This window comes from Arachis duranensis, unplaced genomic scaffold (assembly GCF_000817695.3).
Source record: "Arachis duranensis cultivar V14167 unplaced genomic scaffold, aradu.V14167.gnm2.J7QH unplaced_Scaffold_232525, whole genome shotgun sequence".
In the NCBI taxonomy this organism is placed as follows: domain Eukaryota; kingdom Viridiplantae; phylum Streptophyta; class Magnoliopsida; order Fabales; family Fabaceae; genus Arachis; species Arachis duranensis.
Window position 1 is genome coordinate 580,267 of NW_026264851.1, and position 19,534 is coordinate 599,800.

At 35.6% G+C, this 19,534-nt stretch overlaps 2 protein-coding genes across 2 annotated transcripts in view; one reads left to right on the forward strand and one right to left on the reverse strand.

The window, feature by feature from the left end:
• Positions 1-8,360: 8,360 nt before the first annotated feature.
• On the reverse strand, positions 8,361-17,550 carry LOC127744148 (kinesin-like protein KIN-12E). Its single transcript, XM_052256428.1, has 22 exons — positions 16,217-17,550; positions 15,815-15,970; positions 15,583-15,666; positions 15,218-15,337; positions 14,702-14,815; positions 14,332-14,424; positions 14,034-14,123; positions 13,828-13,898; positions 13,628-13,702; positions 13,432-13,519; positions 12,982-13,040; positions 12,822-12,885; positions 12,597-12,662; positions 12,253-12,408; positions 12,056-12,160; positions 11,591-11,826; positions 11,182-11,251; positions 11,048-11,092; positions 10,898-10,954; positions 10,736-10,795; positions 10,543-10,622; positions 8,361-10,342 (listed from the first exon to the last, which is right to left on the reverse strand). The coding sequence occupies exons 1-22, from the start codon at positions 16,493-16,495 to the stop codon at positions 8,527-8,529; spliced, it is 3,984 nt and encodes a 1,327-aa protein (XP_052112388.1). The 5' UTR covers positions 16,496-17,550; the 3' UTR covers positions 8,361-8,526.
• A 1,568-nt stretch (positions 17,551-19,118) lies between these two features.
• LOC127744099 (uncharacterized) overlaps positions 19,119-19,534 on the forward strand; it is a 9,902-nt gene continuing 9,486 nt past the window's right edge. Inside the window, exon 1 of the mRNA XM_052256372.1 lies at positions 19,119-19,502. Coding sequence (XP_052112332.1) covers positions 19,119-19,502 — 384 coding nt within the window. The remainder of the gene's footprint in view (positions 19,503-19,534) is intronic.

A 19,534-nucleotide genomic window follows, 5' to 3' on the forward strand; every position in this document is an offset into this window, starting at 1 on the left:
CTAAAATTTTTTATTTATATATCTTTATTTTATATTTAATATATTTTTATTTTAAAAAATAAATATTTATTTTGATATTTAATTATTTGTTCGATCAAACAGCAAAATATCCTAATCATTCTAAACTACCACATTAATCTCTCCCCTCATCAAATTAAACTTAAATTAAATTTAGGAAAAAAGACAGATAGATTCCTAATTTTTTTAATTTTTGACAAATACATCTTTAACAAAATTTAAATATAAAAAAAGTTTCTGATTTTAATAAACGGAGGACAATTTAGTCTTTTCGTTTATTTGTCTCTCATACACCAAACAGAACTGACTGACGTGGCTAAAACGGTGTCCAGGTGTACATTACAATGACACGCTGGAAGGGGAATAAAAATCGAAGCATCCTTGACATCATTTTGCAAATAATGTTCGAAGGACAAATAGGTTCTTGAGAATTTAATTCATTATGCTTCTATATGTATCATATATTACTATCTAATTGAAATATACCTATATTATGTATCGTATATTACTATCTAATTTAATAATCAAATGTGTCACATGACACTCTTATTAAATTTGAGAATTTTTTTTTCAAAATTAATAAACTCTTTTCCTAAATTCTCTCATCTACCTCTCTCCATTTTTCTATTTCTCTCTACTATTTTTACTCTATATATAATTATATTTTATATTAGTAATTTGACAAATCAAAATATGTCATCCGATATTTTTTTACGATTAAAATATTTTAAATGTAAAAATATATACATTAAATTATTTTAAATTTTAGATAACGAATGTTAAAATTAATTATTAATAAAAAATTAGACTTTTTCATATAAAAATAATAACTAAAAATATTATTATTTAATTTTTTATCTGCATATATCTTGATCTTCTTAACCAGAGACTTTTGTCAATTTACAACTTTTTTGTAAAAGTAGTTTGATGTTATAAATCTTTTGTGCCGCATAATTTATACTGTTAGAACAAAGTGAACTATAATTTAAAAAAAAATTCTCGTAATGTTATTATGGATAAAAATACTAGTTCTAATATAATACACAAATGCACTAATACTAACTTAATACATGAATGATGCACAAATGAACTAATACTAACTTGATGCATAAATGAACTTATGCTAACTAATGCCACTGGTATGATGAAAACTGAACTAATGCAATTTAACAAATTCTAATATAATACACAAATGCACTAAAACTGAACTAATGCAATTTAAGAAAAAAAGTAGAAACATAACAAGCGCAATTCTGCAATTTTAATACAAATAGTTTAAATTGCAGAATACAACAAGTTAACTAGATTTCAAAATACAGGCATAATTTTATAAACTAAATTCTCATAATAGAAGTATAATAGAAGTATAATGAACTAAATTCTCAAGGACCTATTTGTCCTTTGAACTTTATTTGCAAAATGACATCAAGGACTTATTTGTCTTTCGAACTTTATTCTCCTTCCAGCGTGGTACCGTAACAGACACCTAGATACCGTTTCAGCCACATCAGCCAGTTTTGTTTGGTGTATGAGAGACAAATAGACAGAAGAGCTAAATTATCCTTCGTTTGTTAAAATTAGAGACTTTTTTGTATTTAAATTTTATCAGAAATATATTTATCAAAAATTTAAAGAGTCAGAAATCTATCTGTCTTTTTTCCTTAAAGTTATTAGTCAAGTTAACCTCTTTAACCGGTTGCAAAATAGTAATCAACTAATCTATTAAATGTGGGTGCTATGTAGAAATAGTTTTAAAAAATAAAGACTAACAAGTCTATCCACAATAATTAAAGGGTTTTTTATTTAAATAAATAAAACAGAAACCAATTTTATTGGATTTTTCTAAAACAAATTTTTAAACATGTTTTTTCTCTTTTTGATATTATGTAAATCATCCTAAAATAATAAGAATTATGGCATATGTTAAACATGGCATTTTAGGACAATTTATTCATGTATTGCCTAATTCGAAATAGCCATAAATTATGTCAGTGTGTCCATAATTACAACTTGAGTATAAATTGTGCCACCTTAATAGAATTTATGTGATATTAGACTAAAGCTCAAAGGCTTGCCACAATTAATGTGCATTTAAAATCCTAACAACTCCAACGCAATTTACGTTATCTTTACAAAACCTAATAAACCTGTCACGGTTCACATGCAATGTAGTAACCCTGAGAAGCCTAGAATGGTTTATGACTATAAAAAATCTATAAATAAACGAGTGTGGCGTAAATAAATCACAATTGAAGCTTTTATGAGTCTAGGGAGAGATGGCTAAGAGTATTTTTCTGTTAATTCATCATCGAAAAAAGATTGATGAAAATATAAGTGAAGGTGTTGTATTCTCTAGTAAAAAATAGATAGGTGTGTTTGTAAATTCGTAAACATTTTTTATGGAATTACATAGTAATATATTACAGAAGGCAGGAAAGTGTGGCAAAAAACGTATGAAGCAATTATTTTTTCGTATTCCTATATCATTGAGGCAATGTTATATTAAGTTTGGAAAATACGAGATGCTGGGCGATGATGATATGTGAGTTATTGATAAACCTCATTTTTAGGGTTCATCTTGTGTTGAATTTAGAGGGATTTTATCAACTTTTTCCACATTTATTCACTAAAATAGCATGATTTTGTAAATTCTCCTTTAATTGTGCTTAAGAGTGAAAACATATTTTTTAGGTCTTAAAATAGCTAAATTTAATTCACCTTGATTCCATTCGATGCCTTGATATGTTTATTAAATGATTTCAGGTTCAGAAAGCAAAGATTGGATTAAGGGAACGAAGAAAAAGCATGTAAAAATAGAGAACTCATGAAGAAATGAAGGAACTACTAAGCTGTCAATCCTGACCTCTTCGCACTTAATCAATCATAACTTGAGCTACAGAGATCCAAACGATGCGGTTTCAGTTGTGTTGGAAAGCTAACATCCGGGACTTCAAAATGATATAAAATTTTTCATAATTTCCTGACGTTTAGGGATGCGTACACGTCATTTCACACGCATGCATCGCATGATCAGCGTGGGCCATTTGGAGTAACTTATGACTAGCAATTTCTAGCTCATTTTGGTCCCAATTCAACTCATTTCTGATGCTATTGAACCCAAGAATTGAAGGGGGATGAACCAAGGAGTGTTAGTTGGAGTTTTTCATCATGTTTTAGGTTAGGTTTCTAGAGAGAGAAGCTCTATCTTCTCTCTAGAAATTAGGTTAGGTTTAGTTTATGATTTTCTTAGATCTAGTTTTAATTGTTGTTTCCATTTAGTTTCTTTTACCATTTCTTGTTCCTACATCTTTACTCTCTTAGTTCTTCTTGTTAATTTCTTCTATTTTTCCACTTTCATGTCTATGAGCACTTTGTTGATTTTAAATTTCTTTAATGCAATTTCTTGTTTTATGTTCCTTTATTGTTTAATTGCTTTGTTATTGTTATTTCCTTGCAATTGGTAGTTGTAGATTTACATTTCTTGTAATTTTATCTTGATTTTCTTTTATGCCTTCCAAGTGTTTGATAAAATGCTTGGTAGGATGTTAGAGTAGATTTTTGTGTTGTTGGCTTGGGATGGTGACTTAGGTGAACTTGAGTTGCTAATGTCCAAGTGATTGATGATAGGTGCCCATTGACTCTAGCTTTCACTAAGTCCATTAGTGAGATGGCTAGGACTTATGGATTAGGATTGATAAAGTTCATTTGACTTTTTTTCAATTGTTAGAGGATGACTTAATGAGATTGATCCTTGTAATTATCATGTTGTAGTTAGTGACAAGGATAAAGATCCTTAACCATCAACCATTGCCAAGACCTTTTTATCATTTGAGTTTCTATTTACTTTTCTTGTCCCTTATTCAAAACCCCAAAATATACAACCCATAACTAATAATTGAGCACACTTCTCTGCAATTCCTTGAGAGACGACCCAAGGTTTAAATACTTCGGTTATTTTTATTGGGGTTTGTACTTGTGACAAATAAAATTTTTTTATTGAGGAATTGTTTGTTAGTTTAGAACTATACTTGTAACGAGAATTCATTTGTGAAATTCTATACCGACACACAATTTTCCTTTCATCAGTTATATTCCACAGTCAAGCAAGATTTTCCGATTTGGGCGCTATGGAGTTGTTTGCCAGAATAGTTGGCGTAGATGGCAGCTTTGGTGGATCCGCTCCGAATCCGCCAACTAGCGTCATAGAAGGGAGTTCCACTACCATTCCAGCTGGTCAACCAGTGACTCCCTTTGTTTCATCCCCCATCATTTGCGGCTAATTTGCCGGTTCCGGCAAATGATTTGGGTGATGAGCGTAGCTTCGGACAGCTCGCATTTGCAATGAGAGCAGCACCTGTGGTAGACGGTGCACCAACATTCATGGAGATGAGAGAGAGAAAGAGAGAGATCCATTTGCAGAGGCTATAGGCGATGCCACCAATTATTGATGATGAAAATGATGGCAAGAAAGACACCTCCTCCTCTGTCGTGGGCTGTCTTCCACCGAAACCTTCTCTCCCAAAGCTTCCCCTAAGGTCAAAAATGGTGGCTCTTCTTCCTCTACTTTACTCGCAGCAATGCGTGGAGGTTCCACTCCCTTAATAATTCGTTCCAGCGCGTCTCCTTAGGGTTAGTGTTAACAACATAAATCGTGCCAACCCATTTTGTGTTAGGAAAGACCACGTGAATCGTGTTAGGTTGGAGAGCGTCTTCTCAACTCATAAATTGTGGCACCCTATTGAAGATTGGCCAAAATTCACGTAAAACTTATGGGATGGGATGATTTATATTTTATTGTTAACCTTGAGGACCCTAGCACGGTTTATGCCTTCTTCCACTATGTCATCCATGCATAAATCGTCCTAGAATAAAATGATTCACATATTATATAACCGTGCATATCCTAGAATGATTTACATAATATTAATAACAGGGTAATTACGTTTTAGAATTCGTTTAAGGAGAATCTAGTAATTTTGGCTTCCATAAAATTTATTTAAGTAAAAAATTTATAATTAAAAATCTATCTCTCTTTCTCTTTATTTTTTACTACTACCTTAATAAATATCTGCAATAAAATATCAAACTAAGATTTTATTTAGTATAAGATTTAGGTAGCATGCTTGCAATCCAAGTAACTTGAGGTAGCGATGACATAAACACAAAAATACATGTTTGCTGTTTAGTTTGGTGAAACATATATTTTTGAAGAATACGAGAGGATACGAATAGACCCGAAGATATTAAATTTGTATACCTCCAATTTAGTGAAATATTAAGATACAATTTGTGAAATACTAATTTTTTTACTTTTTTATTCTTATTTAATTTTTAAAATTTGTTTTCTTATCTTTTCAAACATTTTTTTTTAATGAAGAATTATTCAATATTTTTTAAATATTTGTGTGTCTTGTGCATTATTTTTGTCAAATATAATATATAAATACAAATATTTTATATCTATAACTTTATAGATGTGTCTTTATATCTATGTCTCATCTTATGCCGCAATCAAACGAAACCTAATCTACCCATGTACATGGATATAAGTAGGACGCCATGTAAAATTCAATAATGCGAGTTAAGCGTATGTAGACAAACATAAATATACAGAATAATGTGTTGAACATCACAAACCTGCTTAGGCGTATAACTTCTATGACCTTGGGTACTGCTACCTTGCATATGGCAGAACCAAAAAGCCACTCCCTCCTAATAAGACAATCTACAAACAAAGACATTTAATCTAAGTAACAATGCTTCAGCTAAGGAAAGTTTAGCAATAATTAACAACAAAAAAGTTGGCAAAACACACACTGCATCATAAAGAACATAGATAATCAATTAATGATATTGGAAAAAGTTGGCAAAACACACTCTACATCATAAGTCATAATATAGACTAATACAAACTCTAGAGTAATTAAGGAAAGTTTAGCAATTAACAATAAAAAGGGATTTATTAAAGCATCATCAAATTCCTCAGACAGTCCAATCCACCAATTCATTACAAAACCCTCTAAACCCTTGGATAAAACATTAAAAATTATCCAATAATGAGAGAAAATAAAATGCTTAATTCAAATGAGGGGACAAAATAATGAATACCACTAAACCCCATGAATTAACTGCAAGGCTTTTTTTTTTTTAAATCCATGATATTATTAAGAGCTTGTTTGGAATGTTAGGAATTAGATTTTACCAAGAGTTGAATTCTTTTTTTATTTTGGAACAACTGAAAATGAATGATTTGAATTCTTTTGAGAATTTTAATTCTCATTTTTCTTTCATTTGTAAATCAGACTAAAAAGAGTGATTTCTAAATCAACTTTCACACTCTTCAAACTTGAATTCTATTCCGTTAATATATTGTCATTCCAAATCATGAAATTGAGTTTTAAATAGAAATAAATTCTTTTTTTAAAAGAAAATAGAATTCTTTTTTCATGTTAAATGATTTCAAACAAGCTAAAGAAATTAGTTTAAAAAATTTTATTAATTTTTATTTTAAAAATTAATTTTACGTGACAACCATACTTAAACATCAGTTGGTTATTGTTTCGCAACTAATTAAAAGGGATAGCCGATAAATTTGATGGATAAGTCCAATATGATATTTTAAAATAATTAAAGACACTTTATTCTTTGATCAAATAATAAGGGATCAAAATGAATATTTACTCTATTTAAAAAAAAAACAAAATACAGATTACAATATATACATATACATATTCATCACTATCTTGCTCTTACTTTACATGACATATACATAAACACAAGGAAAACGTGCGTGTTCCCTACATGATCAAAATTAAAAGAGCGTAAGAGGCCAATCCAAACATTTGGATTTTGTTTGGGTTATCTAAATAAATGAACATTATATATATTGAAGTGAGAATATAAGATAGATTTTTAATAACTGATTCTTTCCCCCTCAATTTACATGTATGCACAATCCAGACAATCTAAACCTCAAAGGACGAATGAGATTACGACACGTGTAATTCAAACGGATGTCACGCGCGCACGCGATCCTCATCGCCAGCTGTTTGCAGTTTGGACATTTGCTGAGTTAGTTGAGGCAGTTGCAAACTGCGTTGCGAAGTGCTTCTCCAGAACCCCATTCCGTTAAACTGGGCCCACATTTCTTCTTCCATATCATCCTTCTCCGCCGCCGATTTCCTATTCACCTCCTCCGTCGCCAGGTGCTCCTCCAGCAGCGTCAGCCCTTCCTTCTTCTCATTCTCTGGCGCCATCACGCCGACGCCGCCGTTTTGCTTGTTCTGCATCTGCGTCCTCTTCTTCTTCTGCATGCGCTGCCGGTCTCTCTTCATCATCGCCTTCTTCACCAGCCCCGCCGGCAACTTGTACGTCGCCAGAACCAGCAGGTCCATAACGGCGCACGGCAAGCAGCAGAACACCGCCGCGCACTCTGCCGTCGCACCGCCGGCAACCTCGCTCGTTCGCCGTCGAATTTTGGTTGGCTTAGGAGGCATAGGTGGCGGAGGTGGAACGCTTCTGCGATTCGCCGGAATTCCCTTCTCTTTCTTTTTTGTCCCCATTGAAGCAACAGAGAGGAGAAGAAAGAGAGAGAGGAAGAAAAAGCGAAGAAGAGAGACAAAGAGAAGGAAACCTGTGACGGAGGGGTAAAAGAGTTTTTGTCACCGGCGAGGATCCATTCCGGTTTGTTTTTTTATTTTTTATTTTTATTTCATGAGGTTTTCCGGGAAAATGTTTTGGGAAGAGTTAAAAGAGATTTGAGAAAAGAGAAAGGAATGGATGGGTGAGCTTGAAAGAAGGGATGTGATAGAGTGAATGTTGCTGTTATTACTATTATTAGATTTGTGTTCTGGCTTTTTTATCTTAGTTTTATTATCCAAGGGTCTTTGCCTCTTTTGGTTGGGGTACATTGTGTTAATGTGTTGTTCCATTTGGGTCTCACATATGCAAAGATGCTGGAATCACATCACAGACTTACTTATATTGTTGAGGGTTACAGACTTACAGTGCTGAATGCACGACAGCACGAGAGATGCTTCTGCTAACCACTTCCTCAATTTGGCCATGTATGAACGACATACATAGCATTTTGGCATTCTTATCTATAACTAGTAACAATGCAATGATGTATCAATTCAAACTAATTCTGGCCAATACACACATTAAAGTTTAAACGTTCAAACACCACCCTAGTGTCTGACACATTTAACCCACCAAACAAAATATAAATGCATGTCTTACGGGGATTACATAAATTTTTATTAACTTTTAATTTTGTAAAGCAAATCATTTTTATTTGTGTTAAAAAACTATGATAATTTCGAATAAAATTAATAACAAAATTAACACAAACTGACTTATTTTTTAGAAGTGCAAGTTTAGAAGAATGCTAAATAGGATTATCCAGAAAGGACATTCAAAACATGCTACAATTACAAGTGGAGGATTATAATCGTTAAAAAAAGGAAACAAGGTTAAGGGTTAAAACTAGTTACACAAAGCAGCGGTTTAGGTGGAATGGGAAATGCCATCTAACAACAATTTTATCTCAAGAATAAATGCCTTCAGATTCTGCATCCCCTCTTCAATCCTCACTAACATGCTAGAATGAGACATTGAAGACAGGATATTGTTTTTACTGTTGGCAGCAATGATTCTTGCTGTCTGTAACTCTTGGACCCTTGTAAAATCTGTTTGCAGTTCTTCCTCTAGAACCTTTATTTCAGCCTCCTTTAAATCACATTCAAACACACACTGGTGGAGTTCAGCAATAATATGCCCTACTTCAGAAAAACCATTATCTCTAAACTCCAAGAGCATTTCCTTCTCCTTCATGACACGTTGAAGTGCGAGTTCCTTCTCCTCTGAGATCCTCGAAATGTGCTGAGTTTCCAGTTGAACAGCTTCTATCTGGCTCTCTGTACTTGCCAGCTTCTTGTTTAGATTTCCAAGTTCCTTTCTTATGGCAGCAAGTTTTTCTAGAGAGAGATTCATCTCTGACTGCAACTTCGGTTTTTCTTCCTCTAGCTTCAGCAACTCAGTAGCTTTACCACTAAAATGCCAAGTTTTCGGTTGGGGGTCTGTATGCTGTGTGTTGTCAATTGCAAATAGAACCTTTTCACCTTCCCGCTTGCGACTCTCTTCCTCCAGTTTTGATTTGATGGTTGCAATATTTGCTATTACCTCAGCTTCAGATTCTTGGTTCTTCTTCTGAGCATTCACCAACCCTTCTTTGGAAGCTTGAAGGGCAATCAGTGCCTCTTTCTTTCTATTAAGATTACATGCCAAGTCGTTCACCCCTGCTCTTGCCCTTGCTTCCCTTTGCTCAAAGTAAGCGAACGATGAGGAGAGGTTTGATAATGAATATTTGAGTGCAGAGAACTTTCTATCAGCTAGAGTTCTTCTGTCATGTGCATCAGAAAGCATAAGTTTCAAGGATTCAAAGTTCTGACGCTTGACCTGAATATCATGTTCAATTACCTCAACTTCACTAGATAGCTTATCAACCTCAACCGTAGCCTTTTCCACACAACCAAGGGAAGATAGATTCCTGACACAATCTGATATTTGTTCATTAACTATTCCAAGCTTCTCCCTAGCACATTTCACTTCATCTGAGAACTTTGATGCAGTGCAATTTGATACCTCATTCTGCTGACACTCACGGCCAAATATTGTAGGATGGTCAATGTATTCAGTGTCTCCTCTACCCTGACGTTCCAGGCAAACAGTTTCTGCATTTGACAGTATTTTTCCTCCATCAACTTCAACAAGTTTTTCTGGGCAGACAGTTTCTCCGCTGGTTTCTACCTTTTCTTGTCCAGAGCATGCAAGAGCTCTTTTAAGGTCATCCTTCTCCTGCATGGCTCTTTCATACAAAGTCATCAGCTTTTCATTTTCTTCATTCAGTTCATTAAGCTGATGCTGGAGATTCTCAACCACGCTTTTCAGTTCATTCTCCTCTTCTCTTGTTGTTTCAAGATGGCGACCATTGTCAACAATTGAACCAACTTCATCAACATTTCTGCCTACAGCAGCAGCTTCTTCATACAATTCAATTAGTTTGCTGTTGTCCTCAATCAATGTCTTAAGCTTCACCCTGAGTTCATCGTTCTCCTTCGATAGCACAATTGCTGTCTCATGAGCCTCTGCCTCTCGTTGACTAGCTGAAGCAATTGCATCAACCATTGCTTTCAATTCCTGTTGGCCGTTGATGTTAATGACAGGCATATCAGTTGTTGATGGAAGGTCCATTTGCTCCCTTCCTTCTGTGGTTGCCTGGGATTTCTCTTGTTCAAACTTTGTTGTCAAATCATGAAGATCCCTGTAATATATTCTATTCTGTGAGTGCATTGGAGAAACATATCTTATATCGCATAAGAACAATAAAGAGGAATAATTATCCTCTGCATAAACAATATGAAGAAGGAAATATGAGAAAGAAAAATCACTTTTATCAGCACACATTATCTAAGGTAACTCACCGCATGTGTGTGTGTGAGAGAGAGAGAGAGTAAACAATACCTCTCTAATTTTTCTTTCTCTTGAAGGCAAACTTCAAGCTTTTTTTGAAGTGTGTCCATTTCGGCCTGGTTTTGTATAGCCTGTGATAGATAAAATTATGTTAACTTGTGATAGTGTGAGACACTTGAACGGTTGAACCTAAAAGTAAAACGGTGAAGAAAGAAAAAAGAGTAGCAACAAAATTTGCCTAGACCTGAATGCGGAGAAATTCATTTTCCTCTCTGAGAGAAGACTGCCAACGAGATTTTGGATCCTAGAATAAATATTAAGAATTGCATCATTTATAAAGCATGAAATTTCAAAAATGCAAGATTATGACAAATAATGCATGAAGCTAAATTGTGTAGTTGCATACCTGATCAGAAACAAGAATGTTATCACCATTTACATCTTCCATTTCTGACTTCGTGTTCTACAAAATTTATAAAATGACGATGTAAACATGAAAAAATTGTAATCCATTGCAACGGTTAAAAATTAAACCAGAAACCTCTAGAAGCATTACCAGATATGTTTGATGCATAAATTTCCAATCTAGTGCCTCTAACAACTGCACAGACAAGTGGGTAAAATACAATCAACATTACAAGATATAAAGTAAAATCTTTATAAAGTAAATTATGAAATCTTTTTTTCTACCTGGTTTTCTAGTACCATAATCTGTTCATTCATCAATTCACGTTCACCTTCCTCAGAAAATGATTTCAACCTGTGTAGTGTGTATTTGAAGATATATAAGTAAATCACCAATCACCACATGAAAGTTTAGAGAAAAAAGAAAATCATTATTGATCACACGAATTCATTGTTACTCTGACGCTATACTATATGTTGTTCCTCATTAAATGTCAAACATAGTATCTAAAGTGCTATGTTTGTCTCATGCTTGAATATACAATTTTGTGCTTTGGCCACCCGCTAACTTTCCAAATCTCAAGCATTCTTTTAGTTGTGAAGCCAAATTGAGCTATTTATGTTTGCACAGGAGACAAAACAGACCAAAAGAGTAAAACAAGGAGCCATCTTTATATATGCAATAAAAACATGCCTTTCAATTTCTTTCTTCAGCTGCAGATTTTCCATAGCAAATCTGGTCACCTCTTGATTTCGGTCCACCTGGGTCCTCAGGACTTCAATTTCCTTCAGAAGCTCCTCCTTTTCATTCAGCAAGTGTGTCTCAGCTGAGATCTTTCCAGAAGCAACTCCTTCAAGCCTCTTTATCCCAGCTTCTCGAAAACGTAGCCTCATCTTTAGACCTTGGATTTCATCTTCCCTTTGTTTGGCCTGATTTTCATCCCATATTGCAACCATTAAATTTATACATTTACATCCTAAAAAATATTCTGAATAAAGACTTTTTGATATATTAAAATACTAGAAAATCATATGTTAAATATACTGAAGAGTGAAGACCCATACAAAACCTCTAGACAATAACACAAATTTTATTCTCATTCAAACATAAAACTCAAAACAAACCATCAAGTGGCAAATATATTGTTTTCCACAATACCAGCTTCATGACAGCTTCATTTTCATCTTTCAATGCCTGCAATGCCATATCCTTCTCCTTTTCCCTCCTAAAGGCCCCAACAAGGGCAATTTCATAGTCTTTTTTCTGAAAGCAGTAAGTATCCTTATGAGTACAGAATCATGAGAAACAAGATATGTTTTCATACCGAGGAAAAAGAAAATAAAAATAATCCCTACGGGAGTTATCCTTTTAGCAGAGGTTAATGGACTGAATGATCCATGATTGCCTTCCCACTTAAAGGATCCTGGAGAGCCTGGAAAGCTGATCACTGAAGATTCAACGTCCTGAATTTCTCCACCTCCAACTAGACCCCGTAAACGTGATACTTCTTTCTGAAAACCAAAAGATAAAAGCTTTACAAATATGCTAATTTATTGGATATCTGTTCAAGAATTTCATTATATCAACATTTCTTGTAAATTAGCTTAAGCGAAAGAGAACGAGGACGCTTGAACATTAGAAATGACTATGATAGAATTTAGACAATAAATGGAAAAAGGATAAATCAAAAGTAGAGCACCTTGAGTTGTTGAATTTGAATTCTCATGGCAATGACATCTCCGGATGCATCCTCATTTACAATGGCCTGGAGAAAAATAGACAACAATATGAATAGAAATTAGTAAGACTCTATTAAAAGATTTAAACAGATATCAACACTGTTTAATCAGCTCTCTCGTGAGAAGTATTTGTAGGCTGAAAATCAAAAGTACAGTAATAAAGGAGCTCTTGAAGAGAGACATACATTGTTCTTAATAAATTTAGCGCGTTGTGCAAATTTCAATGTGCTTAATGTCTCAAGTGAGCAACTGCAAGGGTACAGCATATAAATTTGAGATTGTTAATGACCAAGAAAACAAGCTATAAAAAAATATTTAGATCATAGAGGAAGGAGATTCGCTGACCAAATGGAGGGGCTTATATTTGCAATTATGATCGTCTTTGAATTCCCTCCAAGAGAATCCTGAAAGGGAGAGACCAAATACTGATTATTATAAGTTAATTGTTTCTAATGTGATGCCCATGATCACTTTAGCAAACAATTTCTCGAATGGAAAAATAATTAGTGAACTACCAAACATGTATTTTAGCATACAAGCATTCATTTCTTCAACTGCAAAATTTAAGATCCTCTCAAAAATAGTAATTAGCTTTGGTAATTATTCCATAGCGAATCTATTATTGCTCAATCACAGAGTTACTTTCTGGACTTCAAATCAAAGTTACTTGCACAAGAACTATTTGCTTTTTATTTTTGTAACCAGTGATATGCTTTGCCTCTAATCTACAGAATCTAATTTGGAAGTATGATGCACCACCAAAGCAATGTGAAGCTAGAAAGATCCACCACTGACCTGAAGTAAAAAAGTAAGCTTTGAATCACGGTACGGAACATGCAGCGACTTCCCATTCGATATACTTACTAAGTTCATAATCACAAGCCTGCAGGTATATCACCCAATTAATTTTTTTAGGGTAACACTAACACAACAATAGAAACACATGTATGTAATAGAATGTAATTTAAACTTGTCAGTGAGGATAACCAACCCCAAGGTTGAAAGAGACTTATTGATATTAGTAGCTTCCTTGAGGCGCTCCCCTTCAGCACCAGAACTTTTCTGCCTTTTGTCATCAAAATAGAAACATAATGTTAGCCATATGGGTATTAAACAAAGTAAATGGACTTTGACTTTGCTAATCTAGAACATATACACAAACAGGTATATAGAATCTTGCGATCCGCTTACCTTTCTGATCCAGCCAAATCAACAAGGTTAAGTCTAGCAAATCGAAAGAGAGTCACTCCTTGAGATTCCCACTATGGACAAGTTAATTAAGTTTTCAGAATATCGTTGAAGAACATAAAATAAATTAAAAAATAAATAAATTCTTTTTTTATCTGTTTTACATAAATATCCAATAAGATAAAATGTAAAGCATCAATATTAGTCACCTGACTCTCAATGTTGCAAGTAAATACACTGTGAGAACGACTGCTAGCATGATTCATATTTGTAGCAGCCACCTTTCTATTTGCGGCGCCCTAAATAATATCACATTATCGTTATTTTCAATCATGCCTATTAAAGAATAGGATTCCATGTGCAAAAATCATTGAACAAATCTAGAAAGAATTGTGAAAATTTTGGAATAGCATAGTAGGTACTTACTACGAAACACTAAATGTTTCTAAAAATACCAAGTCAAAATCAATACTGCTGATGTTAACAATGTTCCAGATCAACACAGACCTGAATAAGTTGCTGAATGACATCTCGAGCATTAGTGACTTCGACTTCCTTGATGTTTTCCACATAAACTCCTTTTTTAATGTCTTCTCTTATCTGCCACGTAGTTTTAGATGAATAAGATTCAATAGATGTATTAAAACTCTTCTAAAAATATTCAGAGAAACACTGAAATAGTAGGTCATATTCAAGCAACTTTTGTGTGTTTATTATCTTCTTAGGTTCAGAGGAACCTCCAATGATATGGAAATCGACTTTACTGCAGAATAGATACTTTGGGAAACAGAGCAGAGAAAGAAAAGGTATTTCCGAAATAAGAGAGACGATTTAAAAATTAAGGAGATGCTATTTTTTTATGAATGGTTAGCAATACCTGTAGATTGTTAGATGATGGGTCCAAAAGATCAAGAATCTGTTCATTGTAAATCTCCAAGAAAGAAATTTTGCAGGTAAATTTTAACTTTTCATCTCTCCGGGCCTCTTTTTCCTGGTTCATTAGAGCAATACAGACTAAAATTAGATCCTTGCTACCATAAATGTATGAATGGTCATACTGCAACATAACAATTATATCAATATATTGTTTATTAGTCATCCAAAAATATGGATGTCCTTAATCAATCCAAATTAAATATAAAAGGTTCAAATATAGAACTGGCAAGATCAACAATAAGTGGATGATTTAATGATCACTGCATAATTGTTTGATAAAAAATATACAAGTAAAAGAAGATTTCTTAATGGATGACTATCTCAGCAAGAATATTTATCTTCCTAATAGAACCCTATAGCCATAACATAGAAACAATATTCATCACATGATATTCGTCCAACCTACAGTTGAAGCATAAGCTTAGCCCATGGCATCTAAACCCTCAATAAATATTACCTTTTGGATCCTTGAAAATAAGTGCTCAAAAATTCTTGGTGTCATCCCGCAGTTGACACTATGTCTTCTAGTTCCCCCCTCAATATCACCAAGCATGGTGTGAGTCTTCCCACTTCCGGTCTACAAGCATAATCAGTATTTTCAGCAAACAATGAGGTTAGCTCCATCAATCACATAAGTCACATTTCATAATTAGTCTAAATCACAAAAGTATCACATATTCTCATTTTTATGACAATACGAACATTAGAATTGAAAGACATAACTAATAAATAAATAAATTTAAAAAAAAAAGTCAAAATATAGAACATTTGCTATACATATAACCTTGCAACCAACTGGAATAGAGCAAACTAAAGACTCACTTGGCCATAAGCAAACATGCAGCTGTTGTAACCTCCCATGCAGTTTTCTACCATTGGCAAACCAGCTACTTTAAAAAGTTTCTCCTGGCAAATAATTCATTCAAAACCCAGTCTTAGAACCAATAAATAGAAATGGGACCAAAGATATATGCATATATAACTATCAAAATATGAAATGCACAACCAAATTCTATTTCTACAATATGAATGAAATTATGTAAGAAAAATCTACCTGGCTAACATTCTCATCAGCAACAAGATCAAAAGTAAATCGAGACTCTGGATGCCCAGTCCAAGTAATTGTTTGAGAACTTTCCTGCCTTACGCACTTGCTATGCCCTTGTACCGATACTTCCGCATTGCTTAGAGGGCGCATTCTGATTATAACCTAGACCAAAAAATTAAGTCAAAATCTAAATAAGCTCCCATCGAGTCAAAATCCATCCTAAGTATATATTATTACGATTACAAATAAATTGAAGTACACAAAGAATTACAAAACTAGCTTGAATTTTACTAGCAAAAAATCCGTACTATAAGGTATGAGATTCAGTTATTTGAAATTTAAAAAAAAATTCTAAACCATCACCTACTCACTAAACTACTGATTAATACTCAATAAGCAATATTGTACCTGCACATTGTGCTCCTTCCAGAAAGAAGGATCTTCGTATAACTCAAAACTCTGAGCGGAGGCAACTGCGGTGCTGCAAGTAGCAGCGGAGGAAGCTTCTTCGTCGTTATCCCAGTTGCCGATGCTTCGAACCCCTGAGCTCTGAAAGACGCTGTCCTTGGCCGCAGATTTGAGAAGATCGGGAGTGTTCTGAACTAGCGACATCTTATCGGAGGAAGGGTGGTGGTGGAACCCGAACCTGCTCTTAATGGCGCTTGCGGCCTCCGACAGAAACGGCATCGCGAAGAAGAAGACAGAGAACGATTCCGGTGGAAAATTTTCAACGGGAAAAAAAAAGGAAGGGACGAATTCGTTCACTATAGTAAGTGGTGGAATTGGGAAACGGGAAATGTGAAATATGAAACTGGAAGGTAGAAATGGCGGAGAGAGAAAGAGATTCTGTGATCAAACGGTGCAGAGTGGTTTTGATGGACGGTTCGGATGTATTTAATTTAAAGTTCGGGGACCGTTTGAGATTGAAGTTTTCAAATTTTGGAAGGTTGGAGCCAACGTCCAACTTTTTATGACCATTATTTTAATAATATTTCCTTATAATGTTAATTTTTCGGCCATTTAAATATATATTGGGCCTCTTGGAATATGGGCTGGGTTCGTTTATTTCTGGCTTAGGGACTGGATTTTAATTATGAAGATTCTAGGAGCCCAATTAAAAAGGGTAGTTGCCAAAGGGGAAAAAAATTTGAACTATGGCTTCGTTTATTTACCAAAAAAAAAATACACTAAAGAGATCAAAGAAAAGAAAAAGAATTTTTCAATATTGCTATGCAGTATGTGCGAATAACTAGCTCGAGCATAACCTATGTAATTGACGAGTTGTACACGAGGTGATATGGTGTTCTGCGGTACTGGATTGCTGTTGCCGGAGGGCGGAGGGAGTTGACAGCGGACGGGGTTGATAGCGGCCTTGAAGTTGGAACACTTGCAAAGAAAATGAGAGATTCGGAAGTAACTAGAAGGAGAAAGGGAGAATTGGAACCAGTATTGTGGAGGAGAGTAGAGGCACCACCGGCGGAAAAGAAGATTGAATCCGCAGCGGAAGATGAGATTGGATTATAGATGATGCATCAAACAGAAGCTGTGATTTGATTGATTTCAGAAACAACACAAATGTCAAAAATCAATGGGATGGTGGAGATTGGAGAAAGAGGGCGAACACTGAAGAGTTGTGAGAATGAGACCGAGAAGAATAACACTAGTGGCCTAGTTTCAGTGAGGCGTCTCCTCAAGCCCATCATTTACAGCAGCCCAAATCTATTGGGAAATGAGTATGCAATCAGATTGGGAAATGGAAGTTGCTGCAAGGAAAGGAAAGTGCAGCGCCTCTCTTGCACAATGAGAATTGTTGTGGCAACTTAGGAGTTCTATTGGGGCTTGGGTTGTATTGGCCTAGGCCTTAGTCCAAAAAAAAAAAAAATATTGCTATGCAATAAAATAGTGACATATTTATGGATTCTTCATTTTAAAATAAAAGTAGATAAAGTAAGCACGTGTTTAAAATTATGTATTTTATTAGTCCAATAAAAGGAATCTAATGTATTTATCAAGTTAATTATTATTTTTATTCATACAAATTTAATATATTAATAAATTTATTTATGAACATCCATAACTCATGAAAACAGATTATTTAAAAGTATATCTATCAATATTTTTTATTTTTATAAGTAAAAATAATAATTTATTCATTTTTCATAGGTACAAACTTGTTTCATTTATTTATTTATTGGTAAATGTATTGGTGTTCTAAAGTTTTTATAAGTTAATGTTCGGTCGTCGGTTTCCGGACAAATCGGGTGGTAATTGGAGGGAGTGAAAACGCCTCGATCACGGTTGGGCTAGATTTGGGCTTGCCGAGTAGCCGAGCACTTGTCGTGGAAGGAGAGTGGGGGGTGCCACCTGCAAAGACACTCCGACGCTCTAGTCAGCTAGTGTGCAGGCGGGAAAATGGTTAGGTGGAAAAGTGTGACGTACCTTGGGGGAAGGGCAGGTCCTTCCCCATTTATACTGTGTCAGAGGTGGGCCCTACAAGGACAGGCCCACCTTCCTCGAAGCTTCCTTACAGCTTCAGTGGAGAGCTGTCAGGGACGCGTGTCCGGGTCGCGTAGTGAGCTGCATATGACCGACCGCTCGGGTCGGGTATTCAGTGGGTCGGGTTGACCCGTAAGCGACCTGGGCCAGGCCGTTACAGTGCCTCCACGTGCCTTTAATCGACCGTATGGGTCGTTGGAGGCGAGTTCTCTGTTGTCGCGAGGTCGATCGTTCGTATGAGGGACGCGCTACTCGTATACGTGCCCGTTCGCAATTCGGGGCGTTCTTTTGTCGCCTCATTTCTCGCGAGGGGCATTAAATGCTCATTAAGGGTCGAAAAAACCCACGCGTGCAAAGACTGTTCTGCCCCCAGGCCTTTCGCGCTTCCACTAAAGCGGTTTTAAACAGTTTTACGTTTTGTTCTTCTTCTACTTGCTTTTCTGATCATATTGCCTATTCCTTCTTCCTGCGCTCTCATCTCTTAGAAGTTCTTTTCATTGCTCCAGTGCGCTTCGTCCTTATCTGAATTTTCTCGATTCATCCAGGTAACCACCTTTTTCCTTTCGCTTCAATGGTTGTTTGCATGTTTGTTATGAGCGTTTTTCCTGTGCTTGCTCTTTTCTTGTTGTTCATGGACGCATTTTCATGGATGCATTTTCTTTTTGTTGACTGTGGTGTGTCATGGGGGGTTTGTGTCATTGTTCTGGTCTCGGTTTTGTTTGGTCCCCCTTGTGGTCATGGCACGTGGGGTTTCTTTGGGTTTTTCCTGGATTCCGACCTCACGGACTAACCGCGCGGTGCCCCCACTGTAGGTATGCCTCGTGTCGTTAGCCGAGCTTCTAGCTCCGCCGCGGGTTACGACCCGTATGCGTGGGTGGTTTCCGACCTCAGGAACTCTCCCAATCAGATGGGTGAGGAGGAGCTCACGGAATTTCGCCCGGCCGAGTATCTTTGTGGGGGTACCGACGAGGAGGCGAACTATGATGTTTATGTCCCCGCCCCTCACGAGCGGCTTTATGAGATTAATTTTAATGCCCCTCGGGTTGCCGATTGGATCTGGTTTTACAAGGCCATGTTCACCCAGGTTGGGGTTCGCATCCCCTTTTTCCCCTTTCAGATGAGTCTCCTAAACCGAATTTCGGTGGCACCATCTCAATTACATCCGAACAGCTGGGCATCCATCCGCTGCTTCGAGATGGTGTGCGAGTACTTAGAGCTACCGATCTCTGT

What these genes read in the sequence shown, in the direction of transcription:
- LOC127744148 (XM_052256428.1), bottom strand. Translation starts at nt 16,495, where the DNA reads ATGCCGTTTCTGTCGGAGGCCGCAAGCGCCATTAAGAGCAGGTTCGGG. An exon ending in TATTTTCAAGGATCCAAAAG is followed by an intron (nt 14,816 to 15,217) that starts GTAATATTTATT and finishes CTAATGAACCAG; the next exon opens with GAAAAAGAGGCCCGGAGAGA. An exon ending in CTAAATTTATTAAGAACAAT is followed by an intron (nt 12,663 to 12,821) that starts GTATGTCTCTCT and finishes ATTTTTCTCCAG; the next exon opens with GCCATTGTAAATGAGGATGC.